The 14,245-nt window shown below is 43.7% G+C and overlaps 1 protein-coding gene and 1 pseudogene across 2 annotated transcripts; one reads left to right on the plus strand and one right to left on the minus strand.

Moving 5' to 3' along the window:
- The first annotated feature begins 94 nt into the window (after positions 1 to 94).
- Positions 95 to 4,401, plus strand: LOC110523376 (acylglycerol kinase, mitochondrial). Of its 2 annotated transcripts, XM_021602029.3 has the most exons (14): positions 95 to 586; positions 819 to 858; positions 965 to 1,044; positions 1,199 to 1,274; positions 1,378 to 1,503; positions 1,613 to 1,707; positions 1,865 to 1,934; positions 2,058 to 2,137; positions 2,292 to 2,349; positions 2,442 to 2,589; positions 2,887 to 2,984; positions 3,074 to 3,144; positions 3,262 to 3,346; positions 3,533 to 4,401. In XM_021602029.3, exons 1-14 carry the CDS (start codon positions 477 to 479, stop codon positions 3,665 to 3,667), a joined length of 1,272 nt encoding a protein of 423 aa, XP_021457704.1. In that variant the 5' UTR covers positions 95 to 476; the 3' UTR covers positions 3,668 to 4,401. The 2 variants fall into 2 exon arrangements, with proteins under 2 accessions (XP_021457704.1, XP_090087989.1); XM_090231863.1 differs by lacking the exons at positions 2,058 to 2,137; positions 2,292 to 2,349 and having other exon boundaries at positions 315 to 586.
- A 3,999-nt stretch (positions 4,402 to 8,400) lies between these two features.
- On the minus strand, positions 8,401 to 11,686 carry LOC110532331 (DENN domain-containing protein 11-like; annotated as a pseudogene).
- Positions 11,687 to 14,245: the final 2,559 nt, after the last annotated feature.

The following is a 14,245-nucleotide window of genomic DNA, read 5'->3' on the forward strand; positions in this document are numbered from 1 at the left end:
TTTACATTTGAATAATGCAAGGGGAAAGTCACAAAATACATATATTTTTACATTACATTTATATATATATATATTTTTTTTCTTTTCAGGCGATGTCTTCTTTTTGCTTTAGACCTCAGCGGTGTATGGGAAATTTAGTTTTTCTTCAATAAACTAAGCACCGAAGTTAGTAAATTGTGTTCCATGCTCAATTAAAATTTCTACAGTTCCTCATTTATGTTTATGCTGGTATGTGACGGGAGAAGAAAAAAAAATCATAAAATGAAACTCAAAATGAAGAGGAACTTCTTATACTAAGAGTTTTTGTTTCATACGACTATTAAGACAGCTGCACCCATGTGTAACATACGAAATGTTTTGACAGCGATGGAGAAATGACTGCTGTGTTAGGATGTATTTTAGGACAGTGTTCGTGATGCTTACACAGATGACAAAAAGCGTTTTAAAAATGACAATTTGATAGTGACGATAAGATAATGGCTCGGGTTGTGAAGGTGTTTGGGACTCTGCGGAATCATTGGAAGAAGTCCACAGTCGCTGCGTGTGCCCTGTCATACGGTGGACACTGGTTGTATGGTAAACACTGGTGTGTAGCGTTTTCTTTCAGATTGAATGGTATGGTTGTTAGATCAAGTACAGATCATCATGAATATCATTGAGCACATGCAACACGAATTGGTAGCTATTGAGAAATCATCAGCCATCAAGGTCTTACGGAACGGTTCCTATGATTGAAATCCAACAACATTGAGTAACATGAGGATGTCTTGTAATCAGTTGTTTTCTTCGTCAATAATTTGTTATTGATTTATTTACAGTGATAATCTGCTGCGAAAAGAAGCTTGTCTGGTGGCCAGGGTGAGACATTGATTATTCTGTCGCTACATTTTTCTGCTTTCACGGATTATGCACCTGCATTTACTGTATTCAACTCGAATGCCCCAAAATCCATTCTCAAATGCAGGAATATGGACGTCAGCAGATTTCACCACAGGAGCAGCTGAGGAAAGCCACTGTCATCCTAAACCCAGCAGCTTGTAGTGGGTAAGTAAGATATAACAGTCACGTTCCCTAAAGTCAAACAAAGATAATAAGCAAGAGGTCCAGCTTATTGCACCACAGCCATTTTCCATTTCTACTGTAATTTGTGTTTGACTAATATGTCTTGCTGTTCTCTTGCTCTTCCCTCTGGTTATAGGAAAGCCAATACTTTATTTGAGAAGAATGCTGCCCCTATATTACACCTGGCTGGTGTGGAGGTGACACTAGTAAAGGTATCATTTTCTTTCCCTGTGCAATTGTTGTTTCCGTACATTTCTTAGCCTTTATAGTCTACAGTTATACATAGTGTAATACCATGTGTCTTCTCTCTTGCAGACAGACTATGAGGGCCAGGCGAAGAAATTGATGGAGCTGATGGAGCAAACAGACATGCTGATTGTGGCTGGAGGGGATGGCACTCTACAAGAGGTTATCACTGGTCTGCTGCGGAGGGCTGATCAAGTAAGTTGTGTATTATCATTGTATTAACCTGTAACAAGCTCCTTTATGTTGTGCAATACCATCTCAGCTTAGGTGTCTCTTACTGTGCTGTTTTATATCTCTAATATAGGAGTCATTCAGTAAAACTCCCATAGGATTCATCCCTCTGGGTTCCCACAATTCCCTGAGTGAGAGTCTGCACATCCTCAGTGACAATCAGGTGAAGTAAGTATCCCACTGAAACATGTCACACTCTCATTCAGGTGCAAACAAAACACATGCTATCTCTCACTGAGAATGTATACTGTGCATAATCTCCTCCTTGATTTATCTAAAATATCCTCCAATCATTTTGTCATTCATATCCCCCTCTTGTTTTCAGACACATCACATCGGCGACACTGTCCATCTTGCAAGGAGAAACGGTACCCCTGGATGTGCTGCAGATCAAGGTGAGATCGGGAGGGTCTGGCGTTTTAAAGATCTTTATTACATTTAATCGCCATTGAATAACCGTAACTGCATGGAGAGGAAGAGAAGAACATTGTGTTGGGTTTCTGGGTTTATGTATCAAGGGAGAGAAAGACCAGCCAGTGTTTGCCCTAATTGGTCTACGGTGGGGGGCCTTCAGAGATGTGGCTGCCACCATCAAAAAGTAAGATCCCTTCATAGCTTATGTTTCCATATTCTTATTTTCCCCAAGTCCCATGTAAAGTCATGGAAACATTTACGTGCAAAACATTATAGTAATAGAAAAGTTGTTTCTCCTTTTAAAAATAAATATCTTATACTGTTGTTTTCGCTCTTAGATATTGGTACCTTGGCCCCTTGAAGACAAAAGCAGCTCATTGGTTTAGTACATTACGGGTGAGAGCAGGACTGTTTTCATTCCGTGTCCATGGACCTCAATTGTTCCTCCATGCATTTGTGTCATGCTGTCTTATCCCATCCCTCCCCAGGAGTGGCCCCAGGTTCGTGAGGCCTCTGTGTCCTACCTGGCACCCACGCTTCGCCCCCCTGACCTGCCTGAACAGAAGCCCCAGCGCCCCCACCTAATGTACCGAATCGCCCACAGACTGAAAAATTACTGGTACCCACCTATTCCAGGTAACATTGTCTGTGTGTTGATGTGTTATTCTGTGTTTGTCAGTCTGGAAATAACACTACACTTCGTCATTTTAAATGTCCCTGTGCATCTTCTGTTTCACAAAGCATGAATGACATTGGTTTTGTGTTTATTAATTATTTATTTGCACCAAAAAAAAAACAAGTGATGGACAACAATACAGATATAAACAAATAATAAAACATTTTTTTTAAAGTGTTCAGGTGTGGTTGGAATGAAAACAACACCACAAAAAAAAAAACGATATACAACACAAAAAGTACAAAATGTTTGTGCAGAGCCTCCAAAAGCGGAGGAGCCAGAGAGATGGACTGAGAGGATGTTGTCTACTTTAGAGCTGTCGATCCACACGCAGAACAAAAACCCTGTCCAGACAGTCAGTAAAAAAATAAAAATAACTACACTATAGCAGCTACTACAACAGACTCGGGGTGTTAAAACTGTGTTCCCTTGTTTGCCCCTCAGCGTACAGACGACTCCCTGCTGGTGTGTGTGGAGCCAGACTCCTTCAGTGTGGGAGAGTTCATCACTGTTGGGTGAGCAGTTGTGGAGATAACACTTTGTCACATTATCAATGTAATACCCGACTAAAATAAAGAAATTGTTATTCATGTAGCATGTGTGTCAAGGCTGATGCATTTTCTGCATTGCAGAGAGAAAAAAATGGAGGATGCAACTGCATTCACAAGAAAATCACTGAAACTGGAGGCCAGTGCATGTCAACTCAATCTGCCCGAGGTCAGCTGTCTTAGTCCTATAAACGTCATAGACAAGATGCATTACAGTCTTGTAGTTTAGATCATTATAACCCTTAAACAAATTAAGTGTATTCTTGTAAAATTTATTTTTGTTTATGTGTGTGTGCGTGCGTACTTCTGCTCCATGACCTCTGACCTCTCCCTACTGTTGTATCCCCTCCCACAGGAAGGCGCTGGCTTCTACAACATTGACAATGAGGAGTACGAGGCCATGTCAGTGGAGGTGACGCTGTTGCCACGGAAACTGCACTTCTTCTGCAGCGCAGAGCGCAGAGAGCAGCTCCTCACACAGGTCCAGTGAGGGAAGCACTGTGATGACAACACATGCAGCAGACAGAGGAATAGGGAGGAGGATCAAAGGGCCAGCACCTGGGGTGTATTCATTACGTCTTGCAACGGAAACCGTTTAAGAACCAAACGGAAGCAAACAGAATGAAATGTGGTGGAATCTACCTGAATTTGTCCAATAGAAACTCTCGTTTTCGTTGCAAAATATTTTCCATTTGGAGTAAACGGTTTCTGTTGCAAAAGGTTTTGCAACAGACTGTGTTTTGCAACAGAATCGATGTAATGAATACACCCCTGGGTCATATTCAGTTGGCACCAAACGGACTGAAACGGGGAGGGTCTATCTTCACTTTTCCAATAAACGCTTGTTTTCCGTTGTAAAATGTTTTGCTACGGTATGCCCTAATACGACCCTGTATTGTACTTCTACCTCAACCTGGGAGTATGTCTGCTCTACTTGCCTCCTTACTGTCACTAAACAGCAATAAAACAGAGCCGGACCAATGTGGAACCGTCTACAGTGAGATTTCATTGTTACTGAAATTGAAATGTTAAGTTGGAATGGTTATGGTCATAATTATGGACGATGACTATGATGCAGTAACAAGGACCAAACATTTTGTTGCTATTTCTGAACTCAGCCTGTATAAGTCTGCCCTGCAGGAGTATTGGTGTAACTGACTAGTTTACTACTTTATACTCTCATCATGTGTAACTCTATTAAATAATTCAGTTATGATGTCCATGGTGTTCTATTGCCTTTTAATACCAATTGGAATAAACTTTAGAGATGCGCAGAGAGACTGTCTGCATTGTACAGTACTCTATGATGAGATACATTGTACAGTACTCTATGATAAGATGAGATACATTGTACAGTACTCTATGATAAGATGAGATACATTGGCATGAGAATCACTCTCCATTGGCAACACTATCACAAATACAATCCAACAAGCATCAGAGAAAACAAACAAATGGTTTTGTGTTTACAATGGAAGTACTGGCTTGGAAACGAGGGGCTCATGCGATCAAGTTACTAAAGGGGTTATCGTCACTGAAGTCTCTGTCCATGTTTTACAGTAGCACAGGTTCTGGATATAGCTGTGTAGTTGGCTGTTGTTGGGAGTATAGGTTTACGTTACAGTTGCTGTGATCAAGGCTATGCAAGTTAACGCTCTTGTTGCATATTAGTGCGGAAGTACAACAGATTATGCTTTCTTTTGACATTCAGTGCGGTGACATACTGTACAAATACATTCCAATTAGCCAATGCTGGTACAGGTCTGTGAACAAATTCCACAAAGAAAGCGTTTGATACAATTCCGTTTGTGTCGTGTACACTCTCTACTTCATAGACATGATACACCTGTAAAACAAATGGTAGCATGCCCAGGATGTGCCGAAGGGCACAAGGTGGAATAGGTCAAAACAAATAGAGCAAAGAAAATGGGCTAAGTCGTCATGGTGTGAAGAACTGTACATTTAATCATATCACTAGTATCACTATTAACACGTTGATACAGTAGATGCCTCTTTCCACTTAAAATAAGCCCGTGGTCTTGATTGAGTGCCTGTCCTCAACACTAAAAGATGACCCACTAATTAGGCTTTATAACAAAACTGTCCCTAGTAAAACCTCAATGAACATTTCCACTATTGCCGACACTTACTGACCAGTCGAACCCAATGGAAGCAGTGTGCAGTCTTCATCAACACTATTTTATGAGTCATTGAGCAATGGCTTAAGCCATTGATTTAATGAACAGTCTGTCTCCCGGCACTATTTGAACAAAATAACTTTATCTCCAGGGCCTGTATTCAAAAAGGGTCTCAGAGTAGGAGTGCTGATCTAGGATCAAGTCCCCCTGTCCATGTAATCTTATTCAGTATGATCTAAAAAAGTCAAACTGATCCTATATCAGCGCTCCTGTCCATATATATTTTTATCCACACAATGCGGAACCATAGTGTGAGGGCTAAAGAAGACCCTCTGCCAAAACAGATGGGGTCTGACTGTCTGCCCAGAGAGGAGGATAAATCCCACTATCATGCTTGGGGTTGACATCACCAGAGAACTAAGAATACAAAGGAGTCTTTGTTACAGTGACGGGGCACAGCTCGCAGCTGCCTAGCTCCAACTAGAAAATAACACTAGAGTTGTATCTGCACTCATAGCACACCTGTGGATTTAATTCAATCTGCAACAGATCTCAATTGAATCAAACTAAAACTCAAGTACACAGCTAGCTTCTCCACTTGAGAAGCACCAGCTCACTCCGAGACAGACAGACTTTTAGATCACTGACTGCACTTTTTCTCTGCTGGCAGAACATTGGACCATTAAATCAGCACACAAATACGTTTACACATAATCGTGTGGTCATCAAACACGAGTCCAGAGGTTGCGGTGTGGTGCAGCATTCATGATCAGTTTGTGTCATAGAATCACATGCATTTAAGTCTCCCAGGTTGACCATTTTAAACATCAAATGAAAAAGCTCTGACGAAGGCCGTGAGGCCGATACGTAAAGCTTATTAAAGAGCAGTGATACCAGCAAGAGCAGTGTGCGGGTTCCTTCTTTTTTCTCATCTTATCCAATTGTTACCATGCACCTGCAAAAAAGATAGCTCAGATGTGCGAGTGCCTTTTGAATTTTAAACATCAAATGAAGCAACTTGATAAAATAAATCACAACACATTATCCAGAAGTCACATTGCAAAATGAAAACATGTTCAATGTGATCATGGAATAAGTAAACCCTTTAAGTTACTGCCCAGCAAACCGGGAACATTCCTAGACCATTAGCTAAGATTCACATTAAGTTATAGTTAGGGTTTTATCTAACATTCGTAGACCATTAGCTAAGATTCACATTAAGGTATAGTTAGGGTTTTATCTAACATTCCTAGACCATTAGCTAAGATTCCCATTAAGTTATAGTTAGGGTTTTATCTAACATTCCTAGATCATTAGCTAAGATTCCCATTAAGTTATAGTTAGGGTTTTATCTAACATTCCTAGACCATTAGCTAAGATTCCCATTAAGTTATAGTTAGGGTTTTATCTAACATTGCATGACCATTAGCTAAGATTCCCATTAAGTTATAGTTAGGGTTTTATCTAACATTGCATGACCATTAGCTAAGATTCCCATTAAGTTATAGTTAGGGTTTTATCTAACATTCCTAGACCATTAGCTAAGATTCCCATTAAGTTATAGTTAGGGTTTTATCTAACATTCCTAGACCATTAGCTAAGATTCCCATTAAGTTATAGTTAGGGTTTTATCTAACATTCCTAGACCATTAGCTAAGATCCACATTAAGTTATAGTTAGGGTTTTATCTAACATTCCTAGACCATTAGCTAAGATTCCCATTAAGTTATAGTTAGGGTTTTATCTAACATTCCTAGACCATTAGCTAAGATTCCCATTAAGTTATAGTTAGGGTTTTATCTAACATTCCTAGACCATTAGCTAAGATTCACATTAAGTTATAGTTAGGGTTTTATCAAACATTCGTAGACCATTAGCTAAGATTCACATTAAGGTATAGTTAGGGTTTTATCTTACATTCCTAGACCATTAGCTAAGATTCCCATTAAGTTATAGTTAGGGTTTTATCTAACATTGCATGACCATTAGCTAAGATTCCCATTAAGTTATAGTTAGGGTTTTATCTAACATTCCTAGACCATTAGCTAAGATTCCCATTAAGCTATAGTTAGGGTTTTATCTAACATTCCTAGACCATTAGCTAAGATCCACATTAAGTTATAGTTAGGGTTTTATCTAACATTCCTAGACCATTAGCTAAGATTCCCATTAAGTTATAGTTAGGGTTTTATCTAACATTAGGATGACAACATCCACATTTTTTATATTAAAAAAAAATATATGTTTTATATGAAATATCCTTGGAATGTTCACAAACATTCACTAACATTTTGTGCACAACACCTGTAACAACCACCATAGAACATTATCCGAATGTTCTCATTAGGTTTCCAGGTTAAGAACAGACAAAATGTGTTCTGGAATGTTCTTGCAACATCAGGATAATGTTTTATTCAAACATTGTATGATCATCAGCACAACTGTACCGTTTTTAGTTTTTCTGAAAATATTTGCCGCAGCCTAACGAATGTTCTGGGAACATTCACAGAACCGATTTTGGTTTGCTGGGTCGAGTCTGCCATGTGAGTGTCAGCATTAGACCAGGGTCAGACAAACAGGTGCAGTCTTTACTGAAACGTTACAGTATTTAACAAATATCCCTTTCATCTCCGCTCCATAAGAAATACCTCCTTGGACGAGGGCATGATTTCAAATAAATACATCCTGCATGATACATCTTTCCCTTTTAATGTGTATGATTAGCTGACATCATGAAAAAAAAACAGTATTCCTATTTGACCAAAAGAGGTTTTCATGTTCATGCGACTCAGACTCATCGGAATCAGCTTTCTTGATTATTGAAATTTGACAAATACGCAAAAATTCACATTGCTCCTTTTTTTCATACAGAAAAAAATGATTGATCAACTTCAGCATGAAATGTTTAGAGGAAAACAGAGAGTGAAAACCACATGATCTTTACTCTCAGTTCTAGCAGATCTGATGCAGAATTTGGGGGAAACAAAGTCATGGTAAAGTGACAATCACACTCATATTTTGTAACACAACATACATGGTTAGGCAGGATCCTCTGTAAAGATTTAAGAAAAACAGTCTTGGTGCCATGGCAGAATTTTATTTCCATGGAGTTTTAATGAAGATTCCAAGTGGGAGGAACAATGAATGATCCAACTCCACACTGGATACTTGATCCGTGGTTCTGTCGGTCAGCAGTGCTCCATAGTATTGGGAGCAGTACAAACAAGGCACATTGATCAATGGTTCCACCTCCAGTGACTAGGCCTGGTGATCCAAGCAGAGATCCAGGTGAGAAGAGAACCGATTCCAAGCGAACAGAAAAACAAGACAAGTGCTTGTTGAATATGGAACGGACTGTCGCCAGATAGCACTGCAGAGTCCAGGCAGTATCTATCATCTATCATTGCGGCCCAGTTTACTAGGTGAGCTGTCACTGGGTGAACACTGGCTATAGTCAGCTATATCCCGGAGCCGGGCGAGAGATCGAGAGAGAGAGAACTGCAGGCCTTTGACTGGGCAGGAAGCCAGGGAAGGAAGAGAAGGAGGCAGTGTCTTCAGAGGACCAAGAGAGAACAGGCCACAGCCAGAGCTCAGGGGCAGCAGGGGTTATCGATGACAAGCATAACGTCAATGCCATAGACCTGCAGCAGATCTTCCAGGAATGTGCGGTCTGCCTGGCGGTCCAGTCCCATGGCTCTCACGTGCTCTGCAGTTAGGGTGTGGTCCGCACTCGCCTCCACCTCCGATAGAGTCTGGAAGATACGGTTATTCCGGCTCCATGAAAAACCTATTGGAGAGAACAGAGGACATTCTGTAAGAATGTTTGATGAAGACTCCAGACTATTCTTGGTTAACTAGAAAAGATGCTGTTGGTTACTGTAATGTAAACACACTCACAGGATAAAGAGGTCCTCCTCATTTGATGTGCAGTCTCCATCCACCTCCTGAGTATAAAGCAGCATTTGCCTGAAAAGACCATAACATCATCCTCATCATCATTGTCATTGTCATCATGATCTCTTCAAAATGTCTGCCACCATTTATCAGGGTCCTGTGTACCTTTGTTCGCTCAGTTTCCTATACTTCTCCCGGTCGGCCCCGTTCAGCCGGAGCAGTGGCTGCAGACTATCTCTGTGTGGCTTCACATTCTGGTTATCAACGTATACGTCATACAGCTCCTTCTTCTCCTCAAATATCTTCTAGGTGGTGCCTTAAGACACAATGAGACACAACGTTGCATTGACCTTACCATTCACACACCATGGTTCGTACATATTTACGTTTATCAATCAGAGCTTAAGGTCACACTAACAGGCCACATATGACATCTCTGTCGCCAGGGCAGCGATGTCTGCCACATTGACGTAGAAGAAGGGGCGGAACTCAGGCACAGACACACCTATCCCAGGTATAGAGACGTTGGACAACAGTACACTATGTGAGGAGTACAAGAGAATCATGGGAAACTACATCGACAAAGAGCACACAGTGACATAGACAGTAAACACAAACTGTAATGAGATCTGAAAAACAAATATGTGGGGATTTGTATTGGTGTGTGTGTGTGTTTCAGCTGCACCATCTCACCCCTGTAGCACACGACACCAACAGGCGGTGGGGAAAACATGAGGATGCGTTTTCGGAGCAGGGCAAACTTCCACAGCACCATGATCTGCTCCCCAAAGAAGCGGATGAACTGGGACATGCAGCCGGCCGGGGGGGTGATCTGGAGGGGGAAGAGAGGGATGGACAGAATGCTAACTTCTGCCCAAAATCTCTCCTTAACATCGGAAGTCTGATTTACATGCACATAACTCAAGTTATGACATATCTCAAAATGCACAAACACACCTAAACCAATCATTGAATTGCCAATTATCCACAACCAACAACAACAACGGGGCGGCAGGTAGCCTAGTGGTTAGAGCGTTGTACTAGTAACTGAAGGTTGCTAGATTGAATCCCAGAGCGGACAAGGTAAAAATCTGTAATTAAGAATTTGTTCTTAACTGACTTGCCTTGTTAAATAAAAAAAACAGTAAGATCAACAATCTAAGTTCAAGTGGCCATCAGTCCTGACCTTCATCTCTGGGTGCATGCAGTGGTTAATGGCTGGGACCCAGTAGCTGGTTGGACAGGCAGTGACCAGTCCGTTCCCTGCTGAGTGCAGCACAGCTTTTTTTTATCCTCATAGAAGGCCCCCAGAGGAGAGTACGAGCCAGGGCACTGCAGCTGGTGTCTGCATGGAGAGACACACTGATTAGGCTAGATAATATCCTGTAATTAACACTAAACACTTTCTAAATGTTGACTGCCGTCGGCATCTCAAGCATAACACTGGTGAGAAAGAGATTATTATCGAAGACTCAACACAGCATGGTTTGATTGGATTAAAACTGGGATCCTCCCTGGGAACTGGATCAACATAGGCTGTCTATTTGTACTGTATAAAGTCAAGCCGAACCCCCTAAGCAGATATCTCTACCATGAGCTGGATATGTGTCAGTTCTTTATGCATAGTCAATGAGATGAGATAAGCATCTGAAGATTCAAGCAGAAAGACAAGCGTTTGAGGGAGACATTCAGGGTTTCTTCCATTTCAATGATTACATGCAAGACTGCATATAAATGGATGCTAGTGACGGTGGTGGCACTGACTCAAGGCTTATGTTTAATAGATGAGAAGAGTGAAAATACGGACGAAGGACAAGAGGAATGGAATGAGGGGAGGAATGTGAAACAGGATGGATAAGAGAGAGAGAGAGAAAAGAGGAAACAGGGTGATAGAGGATAGACAGACAGACAACAGTACTTACCTAACCTGGTTCTCCAGGAAGTGCATGTAGTGATATAAGAGGGTGTAAGAGGGAGACAGAATACCCACAGACTTCATCCGTGCCCCTCTCTCCAACTCACTCTCAACAGGCATGTTAGCAAAACAGGGCCAGCCCAAAGTAGCAGCCTTTACGGAAATATCTGCAAAAAGAAAATAGACATGGATGTAGTGAATGTATACAACACACAAGGCTGCTGAGTGGAGAACGGAGCATTTTAATGGCTGAAATGGAGTAAATGGAATGGTATCAAACACATGGAAACCATGTGTTACAATTCCATATTTGCCGTTCCAGTCATTACTATGAGCCTGTCCTCCCCAATTAAGATGCCACCTGCCACCTGTGATACAACATCAAGATTAATGATAGGGCTCTGATTGTCCTCTGTCAGTAACACTGTTCATTCAGGTGGCGGAATAGTTTTTACATGAAGTCGTTGCCGATTCTGTGTGAGCCGCTGGCCATTGACTTGAATTCCACTCCGTCAAGATTCACATCTTGGCGTAAGCACCATTCCACCATGTTACCTGCCATTGACACACACAAACTTGAGTTTCCAAACTGTACACTTCACTGTGAGAGAATGAGATTCATCCATTATGTCTCCATCTCTGACCGTCCACATTTTTATCTTACATTCAATTTCAGCTAACCAGAAAAGGGAAGTTGAGGAGAGTAAGCAGTAATACTGGTTTCCCAAGACTCCAAGAAAGCTTTCCCTTCTCAGAGATCTTTGTCAAGTGATTTCTGCTATGTTTGTGGTCCTGTCTGGCTCAGTTGGTAGAGCATGGTGCTTGCAATGCCAGGATAGTGGGTTTGATTCCCGGGACCACCCATATGTAAAATGTATGTACGCATGACTGTAAGTCACTTTGGATAACAGTGTCTGCTAAATGGTATATATATATATTGCGATACAGTGGTGTAAAAATACTTGAATGGACAACTTAAGTAGTTTTTGGAGGTATCTGTACTTCTGGCGGACTCTATTCCCATCCATGTTCTTTTGCTGGTGAGGGAACCGCCTGGGTCAGTTCGGCTGGTGAAGTCTCTTCCCAGTCCAGCAGTGGAGCGAGATCTGACTGCTCGACCATAGTGCTTCCTAAATTGAGGTAAACAACGAGAAACTAAGAAGAAAATAATTTGTATGTGTAATGGTTTTCCTCCTCTTCGTCTGAAGAGGAGAGGCGAGAAGGATCGGAGGACCAATATGCAGCGTGGTAAGTGTCCATGGTTGTTTATTAAACACATAAACTGAACACTCTATACAAAACAATAAACGTACCGTGAATAACGAAAACCGAAAACAGTACCGTGTGGTGTAAAACACAGACACGGAAACAATCACCCACAAACAAACAGTGAAACCCAGGCTACCTAAGTATGATTCTCAATCAGAGACAACTAACGACACCTGCCTCTGATTGAGAACCATACTAGGCCGAACACAGAAAAACAACCTAGACACACAAAACATTGAATGCCCACCCAACTCATGTCCTGACCAACTAAAACAAACAATTAACACAATAACTAGGGTCAGAACGTGACAGTACCCCCCTCCCAAGGTGCGGACTCCGGCCGCAAAACCTGAACCTATAGGGGAGGGTCTGGGTGGGCATCTGTCCACGGTGGCGGCTCTGGCGCAGGACGTGGACCCCACTCATCCATAGTCTTTGTCCGCTTTAGTCTCCTCCTAGGAACGGCGACCCTCGCCACCGACCTTGGACTGGCAACCCTAAAGGGCCCACTGGACTAAACAAACTCCTCCGGACTGAGGGGCAGCTCCGGACTGAGGGGCAGCTCAGGACTGAAGGGTAGCTCAGGACTGAAGGGTAGCTCAGGACTGAAGGGTAGCTCAGGACTGAGGGGTAGCTCAGGCTGGTTGACGGCTCTGGCGGCTCCTGGCTGACTGACGGCTCTGGCGGCTCCTGGCTGACTGATGGCTCTGGCGGATCCTGGCTGAATGGCGGCTCTGGCAGATCCTGGCTGACTGGCGGCTCTGGCGGATCCTGGCGGATCCTGGCTGACTGGCGGCTCTGGCGGATCCTGGCTGACTGGCGGCTCTGGCGGATCCTGGCTGACTGGCGGCTCTGGCGGATCCTGGCGGATCCTGGCAGACTGGCGGCTCTGGCGGATCCTGGCAGACTGGCGGCTCTGGCGGATCCTGGCAGACTGGCGGCTCTGGCGGACTCTAGCAGCTCTGGACAGGCGGGAGACTCTAGCAGCTCTGGACAGGCGGGAGACTCTAGCAGCCCCTGGAGAGGAGGAAGGCTCTGGCAGCGCTGAAAAGGCGGGAGCACCCGTAGGGATGAGACTGAGAGAGAGCCTGGAGCGGGGGGCTGCCACTGGAGGGCTGGTGCGTGGAGGTGGTACTGGATAGACCGGACCGTGCAGGTGCACTGGAGCTCTTGAGCACCGAGCCTGCCCAACCTTACCTGGTTGAATGCTCCCGGTCGCCCTGCCAGTGCGGCGAGGTGGAATAGCCGGCACTGGGCTGTGCTGGCGAACCGGGGACACAATGCGTAAGGCTGGTGCCATGTACGCCGGCCCAATGAGACGCACTGGAGACCAGATACGTAAAGCCGGCTTCATGGCACCTGGCTCGATGCCCACTCTAGCCCGGCCGATACGAGGAGCTGGAATGTACCGCACCGGGCTATGCACCCGCACCGGGGACACCGTGCGCTCCACAGCATAACACGGTGCCTGCCCGGTCTCTCTCGCTCTCCGGTAAGCACAGGAAGTTGCCGCAGGTCTCCTACCTGGCTTCGCCACACTCCCAGTGTGCCCCTCCCAATACATTTTTGGGGCTGCCTCTCGGGCTTCCTACCGCGCCGTGCTGACTCCATTCGCCGGTATCCCTCCTCACACTGCTCCAGAGAATCCCAGGCGGGCTCCGGCACTCTCCCTGGGTCAACCGCCCACCTGTCTATCTCCTCCCAAGTAGTGACACAGTCCAGATCTCGCTCCCATGTCCAGAAATCCTGACTTCGCTGCTGCTGGCCATTACCATGCCGCTTGGTCCTTTTGTGGTGGGTGGTTCTGTAATGGTTTTCTTCTGTGGACGAAGGATCGGACCAAAGCGCAGCG

This window comes from Oncorhynchus mykiss, chromosome 1 (genome assembly GCF_057628025.1).
Source record: "Oncorhynchus mykiss isolate SJ-2025 chromosome 1, ASM5762802v1, whole genome shotgun sequence".
In the NCBI taxonomy this organism is placed as follows: Eukaryota; Metazoa; Chordata; class Actinopteri; order Salmoniformes; family Salmonidae; genus Oncorhynchus; species Oncorhynchus mykiss.